Source organism: Talaromyces proteolyticus, assembly GCF_021365285.1.
Source record: "Talaromyces proteolyticus strain PMI_201 chromosome Unknown BGW36scaffold_12, whole genome shotgun sequence".
NCBI classification, from domain to species: domain Eukaryota; kingdom Fungi; phylum Ascomycota; class Eurotiomycetes; order Eurotiales; family Trichocomaceae; genus Talaromyces; species Talaromyces proteolyticus.
In genome coordinates this window covers 189,028-204,301 of record NW_025764288.1, presented here as the reverse complement: position 1 = coordinate 204,301, position 15,274 = coordinate 189,028, and the positions used below count along the sequence as shown (strand labels likewise).

At 43.6% G+C, this 15,274-nt stretch overlaps 5 protein-coding genes across 5 annotated transcripts; 1 reads left to right on the top strand and 4 right to left on the bottom strand.

Annotated features, from left to right (window-relative positions):
* Positions 1-365: 365 nt before the first annotated feature.
* On the bottom strand, positions 366-1,382 carry BGW36DRAFT_400519 (UbiA prenyltransferase family-domain-containing protein; the record flags this gene model as incomplete). The annotated part of the gene is made up of 3 exons (XM_046218640.1): positions 366-500; positions 528-1,159; positions 1,181-1,382. 3 exons carry the CDS (start codon positions 1,380-1,382, stop codon positions 366-368), a joined length of 969 nt encoding a protein of 322 aa, XP_046067265.1.
* Positions 1,383-2,053: 671 nt separating this feature from the next.
* Positions 2,054-3,761, bottom strand: BGW36DRAFT_438690 (flavoprotein monooxygenase; the record flags this gene model as incomplete). The annotated part of the gene is made up of 4 exons (XM_046221486.1): positions 3,396-3,761; positions 3,053-3,324; positions 2,617-2,987; positions 2,054-2,563 (listed from the first exon to the last, which is right to left on the bottom strand). Exons 1-4 carry the CDS (start codon positions 3,686-3,688, stop codon positions 2,054-2,056), a joined length of 1,446 nt encoding a protein of 481 aa, XP_046067264.1. The 5' UTR covers positions 3,689-3,761.
* Positions 3,762-5,222: 1,461 nt separating this feature from the next.
* Positions 5,223-7,085, bottom strand: BGW36DRAFT_431731 (cytochrome protein; the record flags this gene model as incomplete). Its single annotated transcript, XM_046221020.1, has 6 exons — positions 5,223-5,647; positions 5,711-6,313; positions 6,382-6,450; positions 6,544-6,646; positions 6,695-6,811; positions 6,897-7,085. The coding sequence occupies 6 exons, from the start codon at positions 7,083-7,085 to the stop codon at positions 5,223-5,225; spliced, it is 1,506 nt and encodes a 501-aa protein (XP_046067263.1).
* Positions 7,086-8,205: 1,120 nt separating this feature from the next.
* BGW36DRAFT_363514 (cytochrome P450) lies at positions 8,206-10,017 on the top strand (the record flags this gene model as incomplete). Its single annotated transcript, XM_046214470.1, has 5 exons — positions 8,206-8,430; positions 8,505-8,721; positions 8,781-8,849; positions 8,911-9,513; positions 9,596-10,017. The coding sequence occupies 5 exons, from the start codon at positions 8,206-8,208 to the stop codon at positions 10,015-10,017; spliced, it is 1,536 nt and encodes a 511-aa protein (XP_046067262.1).
* Positions 10,018-12,173: 2,156 nt separating this feature from the next.
* Positions 12,174-13,678, bottom strand: BGW36DRAFT_400515 (uncharacterized protein; the record flags this gene model as incomplete). Its single annotated transcript, XM_046218639.1, has 4 exons — positions 12,174-12,510; positions 12,609-13,200; positions 13,228-13,319; positions 13,398-13,678. The coding sequence occupies 4 exons, from the start codon at positions 13,676-13,678 to the stop codon at positions 12,174-12,176; spliced, it is 1,302 nt and encodes a 433-aa protein (XP_046067261.1).
* Positions 13,679-15,274: the final 1,596 nt, after the last annotated feature.

The following is a 15,274-nucleotide window of genomic DNA, read 5'->3' as shown; positions in this document are numbered from 1 at the left end:
GGTGCAGGAAGTGAGGCCCGCAGTTGAGTCGCATAGCATGTCCATATGCATGCTTTATGCTCTAGTTATTTCTTGAGGACAAGACCTGAAGACTGTCTGTTGACGCTGCCTCCTTCCTTAGTTTGAAGGTCATCGTAAAAGCGGTGAAGTGTATGTCCTTCATCCTATCTCATCTAACCGATTAACTACCTAAATGGGAAAACGAAGTATTCAAGTAAAGTTATTCAGTCTGGGAGCAGAATCAACGGCAAAGTGGTTTTTCTTTTTTTCTCCTTTTTTTTCTTTCTTTTCCTCCGACTCAATGAAGATTGAAAAAAAAATGTCCACACCAAAATTCCCATACGATTTCTCCTGCAATCATCAAGTTATGATAAAAGTTGTATAATAGAGTAAGGGCGTAGACAATACTCAATGACTAAACCAATGATCAAGAATGAAGAACCAACCACGCCGGAGAATCTGGCATACTGTTCGGCGTCTGAAGAAGGCTTTCTTATTGCCTTGAGAAGAGAAAGAGATCTGAACACATGGCCGCCGAGCGAAAGAATAAAAAACGGGATTCCAAGCTTAGCTGTAACACCAGCCCCGGCAAGTAAAATGGAGGACGCGTAGAAGAGCAAAGAGATCACAAAATTCAAAGATTCCCTAAAGCGTACGGCCATGCTTTTCACACCCACTTTGATGTCCTCCTCCACATCTTGGATCGCGTAAATGATATCGACCATCACGATGACGACCGAAAAGTACAAAAACATACATGAGGTGGCCGCTGGATACGCAAGAGGATCCATGTCCAAGCTGTGCATCGCCATCGGAATTGCCCATCCGATATTTCCCATTATTAACTGCGGGTAGTCGAAGAGGCGTTTGCCAAACGGGTAAAGAAGCGCGGAAAATGTCATGACGAGCGCATCTATTGTACATCGCCACGGCAAGAAAACAAGAAACATCGACCCAGATGCGTATACAGCTACAGTGAACACGCAGGCAGCCCATGTGGACACTGCACCACGAGGCAGAGGCCGGACCTTGGTTCGAGCAATTTGCCGGTCCACATCCATGTCCACAATATCATCCCAAGCACACCCTGCGCTGCGAAAGAAAATAGACCAGAGCGACAAGAGAAAAACCCGGTTGAGAAAGACCGAAGTTGTAATCACTTCAGGGGTAACAGACACACTATAGGCGACTCCAACAATGAAAGGGCAAGTGATTTGGTAAAAGCCTAGTGGTTGCTGAATACGAGCTAGTTCGGCATATGGCAACAGCCAAGAAGGAAAGCAGGCAAGAATTCGTTCTTTAGGTCGGTATTCTTGTCCGATCGCCTTTTCAGGGATATTATCAAGGTTGCAGGGACCTTTGTTTCTGATGATCTGAGACATCGCGGATAGATGGATAGAATATTGTAGCAGCAATTACAACGATGATGATGCCATCTACTATATATAGTAGAGGAGAAGTAGTTGGCTAGATATTATATCTGCTTTTTAGGGGCCTTTTCCATAACCAAGCAGCAGAGAACAGTAAGGGGTTTTATCTTCTCACTTTTAAGACTATGCCAGATGATTTTCAGGTAATAAAAATATCTGCATGCAATTGTCTTGTAAAAATTACCGTGCACGGACATTGGAAGTTTTTAGTAATAACCATATTAAGAAAAAAGAAGAAAAAAGCAGAAGTTGGCGGCTGCATGTCACCTTCTGAATCAAGGGGATTCCAAGTGTATGCACCTTCAATTTTCTTTTTCCTCAAATCAAAGTGTGATCAAAAATTCCTATCCCGTTATGCTTGTACGATAGATTGGCCACTTACCTAGTGGCTGTTTACATCACTTCCTACACAGGATTGGGTAATATTCAACACCCTCGGAATGACATGCTGCAAGGTTTCTCTCCTACTGCCATGAACTAGACGCGCATGGTCTTATGATCCAAGGCTTATCAACTCTTAACCCAGTTCGATTCTGCATTGTGGAGGCAACCGATAATCAAGTTTTTTTGGGAAGTAGTAGTGCGACGGTAGCAAAGAAGAAGCCACTTTCCGTATCAAACAGCTATTGATTCAAAAACGTGGGCATACACGAAACAAGATGTGGAGAATAAGCTATCAAGTATGTCGAAAGCATGACACAGAATGAACCAAGGAGAAGCAGAGAAAGCAAAGGTCTCGATACCAGAAGATCTGGGTGCCCACCAGTGCTATACTGTGACCACCCGGATCCGATTCGCTTGGGCGGAGGAAGAAAATCAATGATATCCCCATCAGCGACGAGTCCCGACACCATGTCTGCCAGGCGATCGCTTGCGTATGGAAGCAGGTATCGACCAACAAGAGATTTGAAAAGATCGTTACGTGTTTGAAAACGAACTGCAAATCGCGACCGCTTATATACCCTTCCTACGCGGTAATATCTCAATGCCTGATACTCTTGAAGTAGTGTATCGATCTGTGGAGCGGACGGGTTCGCAACACCCTCGGTGCAAATGAGCCGGTTCACGAGTGAGGCTAGAGTAGCGGCATCTTCAATGGCGCTATTTGCTCCCTGGCCATTGTTTGGAGTCATCTGGAGCGTAAACGTTAGACAGGTTACTCGATTATGACGGGAATAATATATACTTTATGCACACTATCCCCCAATAGAACAATACGATCGAAACACCATGTTCTGAAAATACCTTCCTCCAGGGCAGTCATCGAAGCAATTTCCTTGTTTCTCCATATATGCCGGATACAGATGTCCTTCCAGATAGGTACATTTCCCAGCCGATCACAGAGATCTGCTGCATCATTGGCGGAGAACCGAGGAATATTTGGGTAAATGAACTTTTGGTCCAGCTTTCGGATAATGAACCAAAAGACACGGCCATCCTTCCCATGGAACGTTAAAACCGTTAAGCCGTCCAAAAATGAGTTGATATGCTCTCCACTCTGGAGCCCGGCTACCGGTGATGAGATCCCAAAAACACAGGCGTATTCAACAGTCATACCTGGATACTTGACTCATTAGCTTCCCCCAACGTGGCATAATGGAACGAAGCAAATAGGAACTAACTTTTCCTTTCACCGAGTGTGATCATTCCCGGGGCATTCATATCAGACAGTCGCCACATTTCAGACCTGACGCGACTATGGACTCCATCAGCACCAACAACCAGGTCGCCGTGGTAAACACTTCCATCCTCAGCTATAACACAAACGCTATGATCAAGTGGTCGAACCTCGACAACCTTTTTCTTCAATATGATATTAGATTTCTCCGGATATCGTTCATACAGGACTTGCAGCAGCTTTTGCCTTTCCAGGAAAGCGATAGGTAAACCGAATCTGCCCAAGAAAGTCCTGGTAAATAGTTATCTTTCTAGAATAATAACACACAGAAACGGGAGGTTTGGGACCTTCTATGAATTTTTTCTGGGAAGGCATTGCTAAAGAAGAAGCCGTCTGGGTAAGAAACATGCAACTTTCGAAGTGGCTCTGTAAATTTGTCCAAGTCATCGTAGAGCCCAAGCTGTTGGAGAACTTGAGAACCGTTAGGCCACAAGCCTATTGAAGCTCCTTCTTGCGGGGCGATCTCATCTCTTTTTTCCAGAACCATATGGCTGATACCGACTCGAGTTAGGCAATGCGCTAAGGTCAAGCCACTGATGGAGCCGCCAACAATAATGACTCTGAACGTCGGTCGGTCCATAACGTTCTCAGTTATTATCGGTTTGAGATATTGTATAATCCGGGTGGCTGGGAAGATTTTGACTCAAGTAACTGTGTAATGGGATACTCCAGAAGATCGATAATAGCTCACAGCACCTAAATCCAGAATTTGACCGCCACCCCCTGCATAAGTTCCCCACGGTGATCTTTCTTGCTGCATAGATAAATGGCGGTGAAAGGCTAGCAGCCGAGGGTGTATAGACGAGAAAGTGTCGTCATAATCATCTATGCATGGTACTTAGTGCTAAATAAAGAAAGGGCTCTTACAAATTCGGGATTGATTTTCTTTTCTTATAAGTTTAAAATAAAATGTCACCCAGAATAGACGACGGCTTTCCCTGCACACATTACCTCCTAATGAAAAACTCCACTTCATCATTAAATTTCTAAAACTATGGGGTTACTTGAGTTTTCGTTCATTCTGACACCTTCCCAAGTTGAGATAGTTCTCAATATAGCAGTTGGTTTATTTTGCATATTTGGCTGGACTTTCTGCTACATTGTCATGATCTATAAATCATTTCAGGATAAAACATACAGTCTACCTATAATATGTCTCTGTTGTAATATCACATGGGAGATTGTGTATGGTCTGATTTATCCTCCTGCTACCCTTGTGGTACATTATGTGATTCTTATATGGCTTCTGCTTAATTGCGGTATTGTATATGGTGCTATCAAATTCGCACCCGATGAGTGGGCCCATTCTCCGCTCCTAAAGAACAACATTCATCTCATATTTACAGTCGGCATCACCATATCTGCAACGGGACATCTAGCTTTAGCAGCTCAGATTGGACCAGAGCCAGCTTGGCACTGGAGTGGGTTAGGATGTCAATTGCTGCACAGTTTAGGCGCATTTTTTCTGCTCATTTGTCGTGGAAATACTTGTGGTACCTCCTATGCGGTGTGGTGAGTAAACGAATCTACAATGCCTACAGATTTAGATCTGCGATGATTTAAACCCTTTGACTAATCGAAGTAGGCTGTCTAGGTACATGGGCTCTTTGGCCATGGCTGCCCGAGGTCTTTTTCTCTATATTTCTATACCAGATCATTTGGGTCCGGGGCCAAACGGTCCCTTAAATTTGTGGTTTTTGGCTGCCTACACTGTGGTTGACAGCTTGTATGGCATTTTATTTTTCGTCATCAGGCAGGGTGAATTGTCGGCAAGTATCCACAACCAGAGAGAGAAGAACAAATCTCACTAGCCCAAAGCTATTGGAGAGAGAGAGATAAGAAGGGGTTGTCTTAGGAAGCACGATTAGATTTGAGCGTTTGTGATTTTTTCCTTCCCGATTTAGGTCTCCTCTGGTCAACTGCGAAGTATTTACACGGTAGCTAGAAAAATTTTCTGAGACAGACTATGAAAATTATATCCACTTTAAGGGATGTATCCTATTATTCATGTTCTTATATACTTATGATTATATATTGCTCACACAATAACAGCAGACCATGAACATTTTTGCAAGATTAATCTCACCTACCATTAGCCCCCGGTCAAACACAGATTAGAGGAATTCAATTTCCTCTTGCCGTCGACGAACCGAAATTTTCGCCTTGGGATTAGGCATAATGTTATGGCCACGCATGATGTATTGTGGATTGCGCCCTTCAATAATTTTGAAATCATACTTGAGCAGCAAATGGCAAAGCAGTATTTTGAGCTCTGTGGCGGCGAAGAATCGTCCTGGGCATGAATGCTGGCCATGACCAAATCCTAAATGGTTTGTGCTTGTAGAGACAAATTGGGAAGACCTTTCTTGTCCAGGGATTTGTCGCAGCTTAAAGAATCGATAGGGGTCAAACTGGTCACCATCCGGGTATACTGATGAATCCCACATTTGGAGCGCCGATACCATGATGGAGGTCCCTTTGGGAATCTCAACCCCGTCTGGCAACTGAACCCTTGCTTCTGCGACTCGATTCATGGAGACTGTCGTCGGACCAGTGATATTAGAGACAGACTATATATATATATAAAGACTTGAAAACTCACCCACACTGGTAGGCTTCCATCGCTGGCTCTCTTTCAATACACTGTCCATTATTTTAAGCTTCTGTAGAGAGGATTTCTGCCAACCATTTTCTTTAATCACGGTGATGATTTCCTCTTGCAAGACCTGTATCAAATCCGGACGCTCTGCAATATCATATATCACATTGCAAAGCATCTGTGAAGTAGTTTCAATAGCAACAAATGAGAGGGTCAATTGTAGGATCGCTGGGTCAAAGGCACGTCCTTTTGCGCATTCCTGCAACCAATCCATTGCATTGGTACTCTGATTTGGCGTTTTACCCTGCTTGATGGCTTCCAAATTCGCTGCCAGTCTTTGGTCGAAAACCGGTTGAATCATCATTCGCGCTCGCTGGATCTGTCTTCGAAGCTTCCAGGTCCGTGGTAAGAGCTCTGCGACAATCGGACGCAAGATTTTAGGCCAAAGACGCAGGGCTCGTGCGACTAGAAATACTTGCTCTGTATAATTCGCGATCATGTCCAACCACGCAGAGTTGCGACATAATTCCTCTCCTACAAATGCTCTGGAGGAGACCTGAGCGATGATTCGCATCATAATTGATGACATTGGGAAACTATGCCAGGCTATTGGAGGTTTGAACATTGTGAATAAGAGGAATGAGCTGCACTCTAGTCATTAAAGGGGCACATACTGAGACTATCTCCCCAATGTGTTTGGAGTGCAACAGTAACCTCATGAGACAAGGGTTCGATGATGCGGTCTGTTGATGACAGTTATTCAGCCATTATAAATGAAATTTCACCTGACAGGGGGGAAAATGAAAATGAAAATGAAAATGAAAATAAAAACTCACTGAGCGCATGTGTTAATTTCATTCTCACTGTGTCTCGAACTATGCCGCTCTCTGAGGATATTTGTCCGAATGGTTCGAAGCCTCGTATATTTGCATGAAATTCCTACAGATTTGAGTCGGGCGAGAGATCTGTCCATTCTGGCCTACGTACCTGGGCTATAAACTTCCCCAGACTCAGCCGGTCGTCGTTCCGAATGACATTTGCGTACTTGGAAGCGAGAACCATACGAGGATGGCTGTCGGTGATGATCCAGAACGCATCATTCGCCTACTTTTCTCGTTATTATCCCCAAGCAGCTAGCAGGCGAGCACCTAACCCGACCAGTCTCTAGTCTACCAGAATATAGACTGACCTTAGTAAATCCTAACTGAATCAAATGTCTTCCATTGGCATGGAAGCGCTTTTTAGCCTCGGTGTATCCGAGCTCGAACCAATTTTTATCGTTGATTAAAGGAAGTTTCCTCCGCGGCCATTGTGGTGCCCATAATGTAACCATGACCATGCCCAGAATCAACAGAGCCACGACCGAGACCGCTGGCATCGCGGTCAGGCTGGAGCTTAGTTTAAGGAACATGGTTATTTGATCAACCGTGTCCCTATTAAATATCGTTTGATAATATCCAACTATTTAGTTTGAGGAAACCGTGACTATCGACTACCATGTGCTTTGCCGATGATAATTAATACTTACTCGCCTTGTGTTTTCATTAAGGAGAACTGATCTGATAAACTGTTCCGTACACTCTCATCGCACGTCGTCGGCAAGGGACGCCTCGGGCGAGCATGAGTTGCCAGAGAATTATTGCCTATTACCGAGTGGTCTTGTCATGCTCGGATCTGAGCGAATATCGTGAACAGCGTATTTCGTCCGTAATACGCTTGTAATACCCTCTATCAAGTCCTTGTATTTTTTGAGCAGACCGTCGCAGCCTCTCTTCGGAAAGTAAGGAGAACGAAATCCTCACCGGTGGATTATGATCACAATGCAAAGAATCAAGTAACTTCTGATCTGCAGGAGGCGCTAAGCGGGTCTACAATTTTGAATGGTGGGAGAGAATAAGCGGGAAATATAGCGCATGCGAAGAAACAAGGCAACAACACGACATGATGCGCTTGCTATACCTAGGTACTCTGCCTGTCCTCACCGCTACCCCCCACACGTCACAGTGATTATGTCAATTATGATCTGCGCTGATGCATGCTCTGTATGAGTCTCCGCCGAGCGCAAGGGCCCAAAACCAAACCGGTCAAGATTACCGGACTACCCAACCAAATGCATCTGGAACAACAACCTATCTGGCCGCCAATTCTAAACACGCATGAGGCTTTTGCGGTCAGGTCAAGTCCATAGATTTCTTAATTGGCGATTCGACCAAATTATGCCAAGTGGTCGAACCGCGGAATCGCTTGCAGCGTAAGGGACTGATTTCTGGACCGAACCGTAGAACTTGTATATGTTGGTTAGCATATTGGAAGTAGCGTCAAAATTTAGAATGCGTTGGTGAGAGGTGAGGAGTTGCGCAGAGAAGGACAGTTGAGCCCATGCCTGTCGCAAGAGCGATATAAGCAATCTTCATCTCGAATTTTTCTTCGGCCTGTATCTAGGTGAAGTTCTCAGATATTGAAGCTATACTCTAAGGAAATGATCAATAATTTTAACAATGTTCGTTGATCTAACATCTCACCTGTTCTCTGTCGCGTACATTAGTGTGGCTAGTTCATTTATCGTGTTCCTCCTGGGCGCGGTATTCCTCCTGTTGATTTCGTCCCGAGCCTCAACTTTGCCTCTTATCAATGGAAGGAAGCCATCGGAAATTACATACACACATGCAAAGAAGCGCTTCCTGAAGGACGCACAGAGCTTGATCAAAGCTGGCTTTGGCAAGGTACGTTTGGAATATCCCATCTTTGTGGAGATTGTTTCGCTTCGATTCTCAAGGGCTTGGTCACATCAATCTAGGCCAGTGTCTTTCGTATCATCTCAGAAAATGGATTGAAGACCGTGCTTGGATCCCAATATGCGAGAGAAATCCGTGGTCACCATGCACTGAGCTTCGGTGCTATATTCGAAAAGGAATTCCATGCAAATATCCGAGGCTTTGAACCATTTCGGCAAGGCACAACAAGTGACGAGATATTCATGGATGCAGTTCGAATGCAGCTGACACGCAGTCTTGGTGGGTTGTCTTGCCCTTTCTACTAGCAGTCGAGTTGTGAAACGTCGCTAATTGCGTAGGAAGTGTTACCCAGCCACTCTCTTCTGAGACTGCTGTAGCGCTCGAGAAGGAATGGTCTGATAGTACCGGTTAGTGTTTTATTTTTCCCTCCACGGAATAATAGATCCACTGAGTTATTTAATTTACCAGACTGGTACGACTTATGCCTCAAGTCGAGTATACTGAGAATAGTTTCCCAGATATCATCCAGAGTCTTCCTGGGCGATAAGCTATGTCGCGATCCAAACTGGCTTCGAATCACGGTTGCATATACTACTGATTCTTTTATCGCTGCTCAGGAACTACGTCTATGGCCTGAATTGATACGTCCATTGGCCGCCTACTTCCTGCCATCTTGTCGGAAAATTCGACGGACAATTCAAGAAGCGAGAGCTATCATAGGCCCAGTACTGGAGGTGAGGCGTATAGATCGAGAGGCAGCAATTAAAAGCGTCAAGACCCCTGACCGATATGTTGATGCTATGCAGTGGATGGAAGATTCTGCCAAAGGCCGTTATTATGACCCTGCGATAGCCCAGCTAACATTTTCAAACGCTGCCATTCATACAACAACCGATATGCTTACGCAAGTACTCCTCGATCTCTGTGGACAGGAGGAGGTTATCCAGGCCCTTCGTACAGAGATTTCAACAGTTATCCAGGAAGAAGGATGGAGGAAAACTGCGTTGTACAAATTGAAGCTTATGGATAGTGTATTGAAAGAAAGTCAACGACTAAAGCCGATCAATATAGGTGAGTGTCCTCTTACGTTTAGGAAAGAGAAAACCAGGAACCTTGTTAATAATCTTTTTTCATACCTAACTTGTCTCAACAGTTTCAATGAGACGCCTCGCACTGGAGGATATCGAGCTTTCAAATGGAATAGTCATTCCTCGGGGGACGTATGTTGTTGTTTCGAGTGACCAAATGTGGGACCCAAGTGTATATCCAAACCCAGAACATTTTGATCCCTACCGATTCCTGCGGCTGCGTGAGATCCCAGGCCATGAAACATCATCCTTGTCTGTTTCACCGTCTCCAGAGCATATGGGCTTCGGGTTCGGAAAGCATGCTTGCCCAGGACGATTTTTTGCAATCAATGAGGTCAAAATTGCCTTGTGTCATATCCTGATGAAGTATGATTTTAAATTAGCAGAGGGTTGTATTCCAAAAGTTCGAAGACATGGCTTCGCATTGAGTTCAGATCCATTAGCGAGGATTTCTATCAAACGAAGGCGAGAGGAAATAGTTCTCTAGGTGATTGACTTTGAAGAACTTAAAACAGCAGTCTCGCTTGAAATTTAAATGATCTTATTAATAGATATAAGAGTATGTTTTTGACTATCTTAAACAGCTAGCTTTTCTATCTCCAAAGAATACTTTGACTATATATATCAATTGTGTGAATCTCAAGCCACGTCCGAAGGTACATCAGTTGAAGTGTTTTTTATATCTGTACTCGACCAACCATTCTGCCTTTTTGGTTAGTTAGCGTAGCGGTGAAACCAAGCACTATTCATTTCGTTACATAACCAGTGTACTTGCATCAGATTAGTGTATCTAGCTAAGATGAAAATCCATTTGAAAACTGTAACAGGGATAGTGTAATGATCTAAGGCATGTGTACATTCTGATTATATAGGGAAGATTGTTCTAACAGTACATGAGAGGGACCTAGAGCTCTAATATATAGCTGAAGTTATATAAAGAACATCTATCTATAGCCTGAATGATTTTACTATGGTGAAAGCCCTTAGATTATGATACTGCCACTCCTTTCTTTTAAAGTCAGTGCCCTTATTGGCAAGCATAATGAGTGACTACAGGTTAGAATAGATTAATGAAAGTAGAACTCTAATATTAATAGCAATCTATAAGCAAAATTAATAAACTAATACTCAGCTATGCTCCCTCTTCTCACTTTCTTTACACCTGTACGCCTAGGCGCCTTGCTACAGCACGGGTAAGCCTTCATAGAGAGTTAGGCCGGGCAGGTGCATCAGTGGGTAACTGACTGGCCTAAGTGTCTGGTATAGCGCGAGTTATAGATATGGTATCATTATTAGGTCTGGAAACTGATGGGCTGACTGATTCTAAGTCTTTATTGGAGACTTTGATGGGATTAGAGACCTTAGAGCCCTTATTATATGGCGGTGATGTGGGTGTAGAGCCTGGAGCAGATGTAGATGCTAGCTATGTGGCTTCTGGGATGTTGATGGTTGATGTTAGGCTGTTATATGGCGTCAATGATAGATATAGGAATAGGGGCATTGTGAGTTAGTAACCAATTGTGATGGTGCTACTGGGAGCAATACTAAGCCTTATATTTCTTAATAAGCTCCTGTGCATTTTAAAGCTTATTTATAGGTAATTAGATATTATATTTATGGCCATAGCCTGTTCAGTGCACTAGATAGTTAATAGTTCGTAGTCTATCTCACCATTGTATAATTTGCTTATCCACAAGTTGACTAATCTTATATAATTTAACATTCTTTGTGATGTTTTTAATGCCTTTTATATAATCTAGATAGTAGTTCTTGTTCCAATTATATGGATTAATATAGATTAGCTTAAGATATACAATTATGATAATGTTATACTTAGTTATTTAGTTCTGATCTTATCAAGAACTTTTCTCTTAGAATGGGTATGCTTTATGTTATAGTTGATAAAATAACCTTGTAAAGCTCATCTGTAGCTATGCCAATCCGACAATCCTTGTCAGGTAGGAAATATCTGCTGAACTGGCAGATTCACCTATAAACCTAAGCCTGCACCTACTCACATGTAGATATTTTCCTTTTTGTCTTTTCCCCCTCATGTGATATTTCTAGTTGTTTGAGGCCATTGCATTTCCTATTGAGGTGTGATTTATTTTCTCGACTATATCTATTGTGTGAAGCGGGCTTTTTGGGAATACTCAAATGATGATTGAAGATTCAAGTTGAACTGATCTGAACGTTAATGGGGCTATTTTTACCTCACGTTCGCACAAAAGTTGGTCCGTTGTAGCTTCTTCTTGGAGAACTATACAGTTTTAATTCTTTAAAGATTCCCATGCGACATTAGCATATTTCCCCGCTCCTCTATATGCGCCATATGCGAGGTATTGGGAATTTTAATCCACTCGATTTTTGGGATCCCGTCGAAAAAAGGTTGTATGCAATTATCGAGACAAGTATTGTACTCACCATTGAGAAGTAGGCAGGGTTATCTGACAACCTTACATTCTTCAGTCATGCCAACATCTGGAGCAGATAAGTTTCAATCCTATGAACATAAATGCGTTGGAGTGAGATTAATTACCTCTCAGACTCCAAATTCTGTTGGATGTATCCGGCCCAAGCATTGTCCGGTACACCGTATCATCTTGCAGTACTGTAAAAACTACTCTCTCCTGCACCGCCTGTTTATAGATGGGGTATTGATGCCAGCCAATCAATAGATATGTAGCAGCCAACCGGAAGAGCGCGCAATGATGATAACATAAGTGCGAAGATCCCCAAGCGCGCAACACAGTACACTTGGTAAGCTCCCACATTAAGATAAATTTCTAACATTGTAAAGGAAGCGGTGGGGTCCACCAAAGCCTTCATACAGGAGGGGATGGAGATAATTTTCGCGAGCAACCTCGCGAACAGAGGTGCCTGGCCTACTAGGTAGGCGACGCAAGCCATCGAGACTGCAATAAGTGTAAAGATTCGCCATGCGATTTGCTCAGTTTGCGTTGGGAACAGAAAATTCCACCTACATGATATCACCGATTAGTACATCCTAGGAAAAGATATCATCTCTGGATACCACTCGGGCTGGGACCAATATGCCAGAGATATATGCACACTTACGCAGCGATATGGACACAACAAAACAGGATGGCAGCGAGAATGGCGAAGGCGTCTAGGGCCGCTTCCTCACGCCTTGTAAATGCCTGGGAGCCGGTGTCCGCTACTTCACGGAAAGTTTTTTCCGTAAAGACGCGTCTATGCACCCGGCGAATTATCTGCGGCATGGCGAAAAAGTTTTCTTCAGGAGGAACCTCCCGCCAATGGACCCATTTTTGTGGATTTTCATCCGTAATGTTGCGGATTTCCTGCGGTAGATTGTCCCGGGTATATCGCAGGTTAATCATGATCGGCGTTGTCATATCTTTGGGCTTGTGCCACCAGAAAGCATAAGTCAAGAGCCCACAAATTACGTATGCCACAGTGGAGAGCTCAATTAGTGAGATAGGAAGTTTATATCCTGCTCTTGCAACGACATTGATGACAGCCCAGGTACTCTGAAGTACTGTGAATGCTTTTGCCAGGGAGTCTGCCTTAGCTCTATCCTTGATATCTCGATCTCTTAGGTCGGAACACCTGACAATATCGGCTTTAATCAGAGCCAACATCAATTTTGAATCTATAATGTACAGCCATTCATCTTCGGTTTGCAAGGCTATCCCGTTCATGATCAAACAGAAACATTGGGCAAAGGTCCATTTTGTATGGCTTGGAGAAATGATAAGATCCCTGTGGTCGTAAGCTTGCGCCGGGGGTATGGCCCGCTGACATGGCCTAAAATTTAGATCTTTAATCTCTCGATCTCTAAGAGTTTGAGCAGTGTTACAACGGACCGCGGTGGATCTGACTTACCATAGTTCCTGAGCCGCTGTCCAAGCAATCAACTCCGGAGCCATGAGGGCGAAGAAAAATTGCCAAGCCTTTCTGACTCCGATCTGGAAATCAGACTTGTTGCGCTCCGGCACGTTGGTATGTAGCGCTGTCCACGTGCACGCAAATATGGTGGAGGAACAAGACCACAATATATCGAAGGTGGAGCGGGAGTTACCGTCAAACTGCCAGCCCTCTACCGCCGTCGAATTTGCGGCGAATGACTGTGTCACCCAGATACACAGCGCAAGAAAGTTAAACATAGCGTAACTATCAACCATAAGTACCAGAGTATGGCCGAGGAATGAAAGAAAATATTTCAGGTCAGTCCTGGTGCCTGAGCACGTGACTGCACCATTTGCCCTAATATCTACTGAGCTTTCGCACATTTATTAGATTAAACATTAGTATTTATTTAAATACTTATTCAGGCTTAAAGACCTTACCCAGTTTTAAGCCATAAATATCTCGTTTTAATGGACACTAGAAGGACCTTTTAGAGTCTACTTCTCCACACTGTCTGCCCCAAACCTAGTACCAAAATATTCAAATACACTCATATATTCCTTGCCATAAGCCACTTGTCTATATATAATAAACTGATTTATGACTGGTCCCTCACATGTACGACGCTACTGGCTTGTCCATGTTTTCCTTAGGAAACCAATACCATCAACCGTTGTACTTTGTCTCTGATGCGCTGCGTACCGCGCCGCCTGACCATCCTGTTATACCTGTTAATGATCGAATATTCTTGTCTAGCAGGTCGAAGGACCAAGGTTTGCTAATAAGGTCATATCAGCATTCTTCGAGAATATAAACGAGTCGGCGGAGGCATTTTATTGAAAGTCATACCAACTGAGCATGTGCTATCCGTGAAATATCCATTCACAAAACAATTTTCATTATAGGCGTGATCCCACGTACTAAATGGTACATTAGAGTCTAGTGAAGATGATCTCTGGTAATAGTAGAGTATGAGCGAACCAGTTGTCTTCATAACAATCCCCACGGTCATAGCAATTAAACTCGTAATACTCTCCCGCATTGAGTGTCCTTACAACCGGAGAGTTCAGGTAGGGTCCATTGTGACAGTTGACTGCACTATTCGCATTGATTATTTGGCAGGGTATGGTGGTCTCGGGATGGCTCTGACGGCCTACGAGAGTCCTTGTGGGCTCATCACCGATTGTTGGTGTGCCAGCCAAAGCGGCTAAGGGAAGAACCAACAAATTCAGTGCCAATACCAACATGATGACACGTAATATGTTATAAATGTCCAGAGGGTCGATAGGCTTAATAGTAGGAATTAAGTACAATATTTGCGAGGTGTCTGAGAGTGAACTTGCGGTTCAAATTGTTCATTATATATATGTTTTTAACTAAGAATACTATAATGCCGCAAGAACATTCCGCTTCTCAGCCGCAGCAGTGGAGTCACCAATGTTCGTGGTACAAATAGTATATCACACGTTTTCGTAAGATTTTTAGTGGCTGACATAAGAAGACTGTGAAGACGTTCTATTCGGCTAGACTGGGTTACTTTCAATGCTCGTGTTCGGCAGAATACGAAAGAATACGAACTCAGAAAGACCGCAGCCACTAAGCGTAAATCTGTTCTGGTGACGGTAAAACTCTGACATTTGGCTTGTTCTGATCGGGTTAGCAATCTGGAGGTTTGGCAACCTTATTCTCAAAGCTCCAGCAGTTTCGCTTTCTTCTGTTAACAAAAAGATATCTAAAAGAGGTTATATTATATGATCCGGCTTCAGGCTGATAATACGTGAATACCCGAATACATTATATAAGATTTTTGGGAACTGTTTACCGAGCTGGCACAAAGTTTTTGGCTGGCTAAG